The 10,775-nt window shown below is 42.9% G+C and overlaps 1 protein-coding gene across 3 annotated transcripts; it reads left to right on the top strand.

The window, feature by feature from the left end:
* Positions 1-1,704: 1,704 nt before the first annotated feature.
* On the top strand, positions 1,705-10,204 carry TMEM14A (transmembrane protein 14A). 3 transcript variants are annotated; one of them, XM_063150710.1, is made up of 5 exons: positions 1,705-1,772; positions 3,057-3,142; positions 4,736-4,837; positions 8,233-8,317; positions 9,316-10,204. In XM_063150710.1, the coding sequence occupies exons 2-5, from the start codon at positions 3,067-3,069 to the stop codon at positions 9,347-9,349; spliced, it is 297 nt and encodes a 98-aa protein (XP_063006780.1). In that variant the 5' UTR covers positions 1,705-1,772; positions 3,057-3,066; the 3' UTR covers positions 9,350-10,204. The 3 variants fall into 3 exon arrangements, with proteins under 3 accessions (XP_063006780.1, XP_063006782.1, XP_063006781.1); XM_063150712.1 differs by lacking the exon at positions 1,705-1,772 and adding an exon at positions 2,108-2,245; XM_063150711.1 differs by lacking the exon at positions 1,705-1,772 and adding an exon at positions 2,278-2,474.
* Positions 10,205-10,775: the final 571 nt, after the last annotated feature.

Below are 10,775 nucleotides of genomic sequence, written 5' to 3'. Positions count from 1 at the left end.
TAAGGAGAGCAGTTCTGTTTTCCACTGAGCAGACAGACTTGGACAGCTCACATGGAGTGGGTTTGTATTGCAGCAGTTAAACACTACCAGAAAAAAACAAATGGAATGTTAGGAGTGGAAATTAGATACGTTTACCCTAATGAGAATGTTGATTTGCTTTCCAGTTAGCTCTTTGGAGCGGAAAACTCCCACACCTTTAAGCAAAGAAATCTAAAGGAAACACAGGATTTTGGCAGAGATTTTCAAATGACCCCTGAAGGAGGCAGGTATCCAAGTCCTATCACATGGCATTGTGAGTCTCTCCCTGTTGTGGCCATGTTTATGCTCAGTCTATTTGTGGGAACAAGGGAAGTGTGGGGAACGTTGCACACAGGCACCCCTGTATCACCCCCGAAGGACACGTCCTGTGCTGGTCAAGAATCGCTCACTTGAGAAAAAGCTGAAGAAACACTGCGGAGGGGGACAAAATATGGACAAAAATAGCTTGCAGTGGAATAGGTCCAGCAAAAAGGGCTAGCAGACAAGAAGTCAGGGTGTTAAAATAACCACATCAAGCAGTTTCATAAATGAGCTACGTGTTTAGTATCAGAGTGTCAGGGCTTGTGCCTGATGTTTACCCTGACAAACACATCCGAGCATTCAGCCTACGTGCCTGCTCACCTGGCTTCATGCAGCAGCTCTCAGACTTTGAAAATACACAAGCAAGGAGAGAGAGGAACCTGCTTATGAGAGGGGCAGGGGGCAGAAGGGTGCCTGACACAGCAATGAGTGCCCATTGCTGAGTCACAGGGCGACTGTGGGGGCTGCAGGCAGCAGCCCCTCACCCTGTCTCTGTGGAATGGGCGCACTTTGGGGACAAGTGGATCTGCAGATGGGACTCCATTCATTAATTCTTCCATCCCAAACATGACAAGGGGGGTTGGCCTTTAAAGAGTAAAATATCCATGGACCTTTCCAGAGCCTGAATGACCGGATAAGGAGTCTCAAGCAGGAGATGCCCACCCTGGAGCAGGGCACAGTAACTGAGGGGCCCCAACAGAGGGTGCTGCCCTACTGCACCAGCATAGCCACGACTCACAGAACTGCTGGGGGTGGAAGGGACCCATACAGACCATCTAGTTCATTACTAGTAGCATGCTCTGTCCAACCGAGATGAAACTTTGTGTGGTTTAGTTTATGGCCATTGATCCTTGTCCTATTGCTTCACGCCACCAGGAAGTCTGGCACCGCCCTCCCAACACGCAGCTTTGATTTATACCCATGAATGAGATCTCTCTCATTCTTGTCTAGACAGAACAGACTCAAATCCTGCAGCCTCTCCTTATAAAAGAGATCCTCCAGATGCCGTCTCATCTTTGTGGCCTCCGCTGGACTCTCCCCAGTAGTTCCATGTCTTTCTTTTACTGCGGAGCCCAGAACTGGACACAGCAGTCCGGATGTGGCCTCACTAGGGCCGAGTGGGAGGAATCACCTCCCGCTGGACACGCTCTTCCCGATGCAGCCCCGGATACCATTGCCCCCCTGGCCGCAAGGGCCCTGCCGGCTCATTGCCACCCGCTTGTCCCCCGCGGCCCAGCTCCGCCGAGCGCCGCCAGCCACCGCTCCGCCGGCGGCGCTGCGTGCAGGCCGGCCCGAGCCGCCGCCATGACGGCGACAGGTGCCCCCCTTCCGCCGCCGAGGGGCTGAGCCGGGCCGGCGCCCCCGGAGCCCGACGGGCGCGGGAGGCGGGGCCGGAGCCCGGGGCAGGTCGGAGGGCGGCGCGGCAGGACGAGGTACGGCGGGGCCGAGCTGCGGGGGGACAGCGGGGGGCGAGCGGGCGGCTGGGCGGGGCGCGGGGCCGTCCCTCCGCAGGCGCCTGCCTCCGCCTGGGGGCCGCCTCCGCCTGGGGGCCGCATGCCCCGGAGCCGCCCCCCGCAGGCGCCTGCCTTCGCCCGGGGGCTGCGCCGCGGCGCTGGGAAGCGAGATACGGGCTGGGGGCCTGGGCGGGAGGCGGCCACGAAGGCCAGGCACATCAAAGGCCTGGGAATTCCTGTCCCCTGCATCTCTGGCCCCGCCTGTGCAAACCTCGGTCTCCGGGGGGCCATGGCCCCCTAACGCCACCTTTTGTCCTGAGGGGTCACGACCTGGGGAGGAGTGGCTCGCTGCGAATTGCTTACTTTAAATACTAAAGGCCTGACGTGAAATGCTGAGTGAGCACTCTTTGCTAGCACCCTTTAACGCTGTGGTCAAGGGCACCGACGCTGAGGTATAAAGAAGGATGTGCTTAATTAGTTTGGGAGGAGGAGGGCAAAGGTGTGTCCCACCGCTGATGGCAGAGAGGCTGTGGTGCTGCCGGGGCTCTCTGGCTGCTGAGCACTGCCATTCCTGCCTTCACACAGCACTGCCAGCGAAGTAGGGACCAGCATCACAACAGAGCCTTAAATGCTTTCTGTGGAACAGAAGCCTAACTTCAGACGATGCATCGAAATGTAAAGGTGAAATAAAAGGGGCATAGATGCAGGATAAAGTACCTGTATGTGTAGCTTCCCAAAACAGCCTAAGTTTCTGTCTGGAAACTTGGAATAGACTCTAAAATTCGGGTTTTTGCCGGGTGCAGTGTTTGTTACATGCCTCTTGAAGTGCTCCAGGTCTAGTGTTGGTGAAAGGAGATGCAAGCCCTGAGCTGAGCACTCAGAAGACCTGTACGTATCCATAGTGTGCTCTCAGCTCAGCAGCGTGACACAAGTGCAACTAAACATGCTTTGGATGGTGTCAAGCTTTTTGCATGCATACATGTATTTGTGGCTGGGAAAAATGTATGCCACATATATCCCAAAAAAACTCCTAATGGAAATATGGTATACCCCTATAGTGGGGTGTGAGGAAGGGCAGCAGTTAGTGAAAGGATGGTGCAATAGCCAGCAGGCACACCTTCACCTTCTGAATGTTTTGACACAATGCCAAACATGACTTAGGAGAGTGTAGTGTTATTTAGAACCCATTAAATAATGAATTCTTTTTTACCAGGAGGAAGGCATTTGTTTGCCTTCAGTTGCAATATATTTGGTTTTTTCCAGGGCTGGGACCATGGCTGTTGACTGGATTGGTTTTGCGTATGCTTCATTGCTGGTGTTTGGAGGAGTTGTAGCATACACCCGTAAAGGTTAGTACTGGGACAGAAGGATTTGGAAATGAAGCATTTGATTTCTTCTGTGCACTGTGAGACATTAAAACTTTGAGTGCATAGGTGCATTCTACATCCATCATATGCTGCTGTAAATGCACTGATTTTCATGAGATGTTCTTGGGCCAACTTAAGCATTTAAGTAAGCTTGTTTTCAGGGCAAAGAGTGGTGGCTGTCATGTTATCTTTGACCTTAAATACATTTTGGGCTTTTTCATCACCTTTCAATCATTCCTATGTTGAGCACGGTATATCCTTGATTAAAGCTTCTTTTCTACAGAGAAATCCAGGTTTGATTCTGACATTTCCAGATGCACGGTGGGAGATAGCCCTCTACTCATGATGCTTAATTCTCTGGTACTTTAGAATGGTGCCTTTCACAGTAAGCTAACGAGTCCATTTTAGCAAAGCTTAGTTCGGTGTTGCCGGGGGTTTGCGGCCCCGTGTCCCGGCTCAGCGCCCGGCAGAGGTCGCAGCGGTTCCGCGGACGGGCGGGCGGGCGGGAGCTGCGGGCGCCTTCCCGTCCGCTCCCCGCGGAGCCCCGGCCGCGCATCGGTCACCGCCCCTGTGCCATTGTCCGTCACCATTCCTGTGGTTCAGGGCCACCGTCTCCCTTCGTAGTGTGCCCATATGAGACACGGCTTCGTGTCTGAATTTCTGAAAACGCTGTGGTCTTGTGTTTGCAGCCAGCTGCGCTCGCTGACTATCCCATTCACCTGTTCTCTCCACTCTTTAATACTTGATCGATCCTTGTGGCAGAGCTAGATAATTTTTTTATTGGTTATGATATACATTTTCTTGCAAAGTCTTGATTAAAAATACTCAAAAGGATTGGGAACTAAATGGCATCGGGGATCTGAATTCTTTATTTATAAACATTTGGGGATCAGTTTAATTCAAATAAGGTCTGCTGTGCAGATTCTACACTTTTATCATATAACAAATGTCTGTTCAGAAATTTAAAATATTAGGGATATATCTGGGATTTATGAAACAGTTTTTCAATAGCAAGAAGATGTCAAGGTACTTCTAGAAGCCTTGTTTTCATCCTCACTGCCATTTTTTTGTTTTTTTTTTTTTTTTATTTTTCATTCTTTATTCATTAAATGGGATGTTGGTGATAGCATTTCTTTGTCCAGGACTGATGTCAGACTGAAAGGCCTGACATTATGACCACACATGTTCTCCAGTTTACTCTTTATATATATTGGTACATTTCTACCATTTTTGTAGACTCCTAAGTGCTCTAAGATATAGTTAAAATGAACATACAGTTCAGAGAAATTACAAAAATCCTTCTTAAGTGTGATAGAGAAAACAGCCAAATTTTGGGTTGTATTTTTCCCAAGTTGCAAGAATTACTGCATCTTGATCATCTCCCTCTAATTTAGTTGACTTTGCCCCTAATCCCACACATTAGAATGACCCAGTTACAGAAATATTACCTCTCTCTTCACACTGGGTAAGCTGGAATGTGGCAAGATCAGTTCTATTGTAGAGACACAGCTGCTGTGTAAAGATTGAGATTAAAGACCTTGTGTTGAGAAATAACACTGGAATGGTTTCTTGCAGGTAGTAAAATCTCTTTAGCTGCTGGACTCACCTTTGGCTCTGTGGCTGCTTATGGAGCTTTCTGTGTAACATGTGATCCCAAAAATGTGAAGATATCATTGTGTAAGTGTTTCACTACAGTAAACAAACAAACAAACAGCATCCTGAACTGCACGTAAAATTCTCTTTTTAGTAAATTTTGGGTATTGCTTTGGTTTAAATGTTGGGTTTTAACAAGAGTTCAGCACTTCAGCCTAGCTTGGAAACATCAGGAGCCATTTACGAGGTAAGGCAGATCATTGACACAAAGCCAGTAGGTGTGTGTTACCACCTGGCAGCACCTCCTTTTATGAGATGTTTGCATTGCACATATTGTGAAATCCAGCTGATAAACAGGAGATAGTACTATAATAAAATCATTACAGATTGAATTTTGCAATCTGAGCAATAAAGGAGGTGGGGATCCACTGTTGCATAAAGTAATGTATCCTCAGCTCCCAGGGAACGGAACAGTTCAACTTAGGGGTTTTCCTTTGCTGCTAAGGAAGACAGGATACAGACTGGGCAATAATTGTCATGGCAGCTAGTTTGCCATGAAACCCTCATGGTGGCAAAAATCTACAAATCTAAAAATCTAAAAATCTTTTGGGGGACATAAACCTTGCACAAGTGAATTTGCCATAAGAGCTGTTGGGAGATTGTCTCACTCAGGGTTTTAGCAAAGGTGGTTTAGGCTGTGGTTTCACATGCAGAAATGCATTTAAAATGCATTTAATCCAGATTGTATGAGTACACAATTAGTTTTTCTCAGCTTAGAATTTGTGGTGTGTTGTTCATTCTGCCTTTGTGCTTTGCACCAATCACAGTTATAAAAATTTCTATTTAAAAAAAATGTTGAGTAGCATTGACAGCAGTGTTCCCAGCAAGTTCTTTATTAAAGGTGGTAATTGTGGACCTGATCTGCTCCTAGATGGCCTTAAATTGGATTTCCAGTTTTGCCACCATGACCTTGCTCAGATTAAGTTATCCCACTGTTTAAAAAAAACCCAAAACTTTTTTTGGAATGAAGACATAGCCTTAAATATATGTACATTTATAATCACATTAGTGTGAGATGCTTTTAAGTAGTGTATGTTATTATACTCCTATGGGTCAATTTAGTCACTAAATTAGATGCAGAATTTATGGAAGACTCATTAAAACTTTATAAATGCTGCCCATTTCCCAATTCCCAGGTCTTGAAGGGACTAATACAAAATTTTCCATTAATGTGCTTTTGAATGTCTGATATCTAAAATACCCAGTGTTTTACATTTAGTGTAGTCATAGGCATGTGAGGAGTTTCTCAACTGGAGAAATGTACAGTACTTGTTTAGCAGAAGTTACAGCAATGAGTTGAGATAGAGTTCACTACAACTGCCTTAGAAAGTTTTTCTTACATAAAGTAAAAGGAACAAAGACTTTTTAAAGCAGTCTTACTTTAGAATGTTTACAAAGAAAGGTTTTAATTGCTTTTATTACAAATGTGTATTGCTTTTGTAGAAAACTAGAATGTTTTCACTTGTGCCTAACATGCCAAAATGTGAAAAGCAGCTAGAGCACAAATGAAAGATGGAAATTAAGTGCATGGAAATGACCACTCTGAACTCAGAAACCACTACAGTAAATTACAATGTAACATAAAGCAAGCGCCCAAACCTTCAAAAGGTTAGGAAATCTAAAAACAACCCATCCATCCAAACCAGAATTATTGACAGTAGTTTTCACCTATGCAAGACTCTCCTACAGTAATTTAGGTAATATTCTACTACAAGACCTTGATAGTAAGGGTGTTGTAACTTGTCCTAGGTACAAAGAGTATGTAGCCAAGGGGTACCCCAGGCAAATTATCTTAGTTGTTTTATAAATTACTATTTCAGGCATTTTCTTACTTCACCTGAAATAAGCTCTGTGTTTTCTTGGCTACTTTAATGCATTTTTATGTGTTTGAAGTAGATTTAGAAATTCAAATCTCAGTATGCAAGAGTTAGTAGCATTCATAATGCAAGTTGATTCTGATCTGTGTGTGATTCACTGGATTGAATTGCTCTTGATTTATTGAATTTCTTTGGTTTAAGGTGAAACAGTGAATGTATAACACTTTCTGAAATCTGGTCTGAAAGCTGAATGCATTAAAAAGTCTCTGGAATGTATGAAAAGCCAATGGGGGAAAAAAGAACATTACAGAGTGAATATGCTTTGTAGTTTGTAATAAACTGTAAATATACTCAGGACTCTGACAAGACACATGCTGTGGAATAGTTCACTCCTTGAGACATTCCTGAGAGGATCAAGGCTATGTGACTAGAAAATAAGAGCAATGGATAATGGAGCATAATATTTATTTTGCAGCACATCTTTGATGAGTGCACATAGTTGGTAGAGTTCTGTAAGATACTTGTAACTGTCAGGGCTTGTTTTGTATGCTGAAGTGGGTTTAAAACTAATTTTTGACACCTATGAACACAGGACTGGCCCCAGGATTAGACAGTGGAATTTGAAGAGAATTAGCCAGATGGTTTAACTACACCATAAAAAGGGAGGAGATCTGTGTGACTGCCATTACTTTGGCTGTGCAAGTGACAAAGCCCAGCTGCTCATGAGAAGTCCTGCCTCTCTGCCCACTTTTAGGAAGCATTTCAAGTGCCAGTTATTTAATGAAGGTAGCTATCTTTGCAGTTTCATGTGTTCTCCTCAATTTTCTCATTTATGTAGCACTCTGCAGCCATAGTTCAAAGTGAAATCCCTATGCCTGATGAGTTCAATGGTGCCTCCATTTTTAGATTAGACTACTCCAGGAAGAAGTTGTAGTTTCTTTCATAGTTGTTCTCTGCTGCTTGTGCTGCATTTATTGCCCTCTTGGGCTGCCCACCTCTTGCCCACAGGCAAGGAAGGTTCCCTCATAGCAAAAGGCTCCAGAGGAATTGTAGTCATGAAGAAGATGTTGATAGCCATATTCTGTAGCAAAACCAGGTGGCAAACCTTCCAATATAGCTTTTAAGGCTCAGCAATTAAAGAGCTAATATCCTAAAAATAAAACAGATAAGAAGTTGACTGCTCTAGCTCCTTGAATAGTTTGAAAACATCTGCAATGATCTAGACCTGTGGGATTTATGAGACACTATTCCTGTAATTCAATATTCATGTGACTGCTATGGCAAAGATTCTTTCTACTTTGTTGGTATCCCCATGAATTTAGATATGGGTGAGTAGAATTGACTGACTGACAAACTTACCCAGTCTTCATGGAATAGGATTCAGCATTGTGCTGCACAGGGAAGCTTTATTTGTAGCTAAAAGAAATCATAATGGTGTATTTTGGAAAAGCAAGAATGTTTTTATAGACTCTGTTTCTGATTTAATGTTTCACTAAATTGCAGTTCATAGAAAAACAGAAATGGCCTTTGATAACTCTGCATGTTCCTGAGTGGTCCACTGAGAAAAGTGAGAACATAAACATATTGAATTGTCTTTTACAGTTTCATCTTTTCTTTTGACCATTATAATGGGAATGAGGTTCAAGAGGTCCAAGAAATTAATGCCAGGACTAGTAGCATGCCTGAGGTAAATACATATTGCAGATGTTATTGTAAAGATTTCACAGGTTATCAAATAGTTGCCCTTTCACACCCTATTCAAGACACTGTTGGTGGAAGTCAGTGTCATTCAGCAACTACACAGTTTAAATGAAATTAGTTTGGAGGTCACAGTCCTGTTTCCAGTGAGCAGCTTTTTCATCTTACTAGGCAGATACAGCTGGTGAGAAGTGACTTTCTCAGCACAGAAAGGAGAGGGCAGCAATTAAATACTAATACATATTGATAAGGCTTTTGGAACAACCTAGATAAGCCTTAGTGTTTTCAAACACATACAAATAAAATTAGTCTAATTTCATACAACACTGTCATCTTAAAAAAAATAGGCTAACACTTTGGTTTAGAAGTGCTGCATTCAAAACTACTGGAAGCACAGTACTGTTAAAAACCAGCACATTTTAGACCTGACCTAAGAACTTTGGCCAGTATTAATGCAAATTTTTAAAAAAATTCTGGCTGTTCCAGCTGCTTTATTGCTGCTGTTCAGCATTCTGGAAAATATGATTTTCTGAATCTCTTAATTTGGAATTAAATTATGGAGTAAGTTCAAAACTTTTTTCCCAAATAGTCTGTAATGCAAAACATTTTCCAGGTGTAAATCAGAATCCCCATCTCCTGAAGGAATAATAACTGTAGCTTTTTCATTTAAATATTACACATTTAATATAACACCATTCTGTTTTACTTCAGTTACATACAGGGAGGAAAAAATCAGGAGCAATTTAAAAATTTAAGAATCGGGACTTACACTGGAAAATGTTATTGTCCATTGTGGATTGCTTTTCCAGCCTAGGTGGGCTTTGTTTTTCTAGACACTGAGACTGGAGGTCTGGACACCTGAAAAGACAGCTTAATAGAGACTCTAGTGTCAGCTACTTATGAATGCACTGTTATTTAATGATGACTTACACTGATTTTATTAATGACAGCCATATTTATGTTTTCTTGTTTTGGTTTTTTTTTCAGCCTATTTATGATTTTGAGGCTTATGCTGCTGTAGGAGAATTTAGAACTGAATATGACTGCCATGACCACCAGACAGACATGCTCTCCGTACTTGAAAGACAAGTTTGAACACAAGTCTTACGCTGCATTTATATTTTCTGTAAAAGATCTGTACCTGTTAATCGATTATTGATATGTTGTTGATATTTTAAAAGCTTTTTTAAAAACTAAAGCAAGTGTTTTGTTCTTATATTTTGATCTACTTTCTTTGAAGCAGTCTATTAACTCATGGGATTTTTCTTTGTAAGTTTGATCTCTTTTAGGGGTGCAGAGCACCCCAGGAAATTGAATTACTCTTGCACTGTATCTCTGAAAGAATATCTATAAATACATGTTTATGCTAAAAAGCTATCTTGTACTGAAGTATAATTTTGTAGTTTCTGAGATTAAACAATCAGTTCTAAATCAAAAAAGTCTTGGGCCTGTACTGTGTTGCACTAAAAAAACAACTTTCTTTCCAACCCACGCTCTTGTTCTCCTGGTTCTAAATATAAAAAATCTGTGCCCAAATAAAATGTAACAGCTTTGAAGCTTATCAGTTTTTTAAGCAAATGAGCAAGGCATTTTGTCAATGAAAGAGTCTGGTGCTCTGCTGTGTACTCAGTAGTGGTTTAAAACATGTTCCATGCTGTAAATTGCCAGTGACATGAACCATGGCTGAGGTTTGTCATCATGCTGCACAGAGAGGTTGCAAGCTCTCAGTGCTCTGGGACAGGTTTGCCATTCATTCTCTCACAGATTATCTTGCTGAACTCCCCTCTGGTAAGCAGAAGAGATTGTTCAGTCACAAACTATTCAGGGATTGAAGTTGCTTTGATTTGTGTACAAAATAAATATTCCTGAAGTCTCACAGCTTGGCTAAGATTGTCTTCTGGTGTACAGGGAATATAAGGAAAATCGTTAGGAAGCAGTGTGGGTGGGTGCCCTCTCGAAGACAAACAGAAACTTTGCTGCTTTTCCTTTTTTTCACACAAAGCTTGCTTATGAAGGTTATTGTGTATCATGATACCTCCTTTGTGATGGTTCCTAAATCATAGCACTTGTCTGGAAGAGAGGAATAGCCCAGTGAAACGAGTACTGTGCTGGGCAAAGCACTGCTTCCAGCTGCTGAGGTAATCTTAATGTAAACCTGTTTGGAGGTCAGCAGTGGGGCAGTGTGGTTTGTACCTCTGAGATGCACATGGCTCTTCTTAGGCACAAGTCAGGGAAGGAGTTAACTTTGCTGGGCAGCAATTCTTCATGCACCCTGGCTGACTGCCTAATCAGTTGGAGTCCTGCTGAGGAGAAACAACTAAGTGCAAAGAAGGATGGCTTATGGCAATGTACTTAAAGGGAACAGTGATTGTTCTCATCAAATTAGGGTAAAGAATCTGACAGAGTAGTGCATGCTTTAAGCACTGTTGAGGTAAAACTCACTTACT

This window comes from Melospiza melodia, chromosome 3 (assembly GCF_035770615.1).
Source record: "Melospiza melodia melodia isolate bMelMel2 chromosome 3, bMelMel2.pri, whole genome shotgun sequence".
Classification (NCBI taxonomy): Eukaryota; Metazoa; Chordata; class Aves; order Passeriformes; family Passerellidae; genus Melospiza; species Melospiza melodia.
This window is presented reverse-complemented; position numbering and strand designations above follow the sequence as displayed.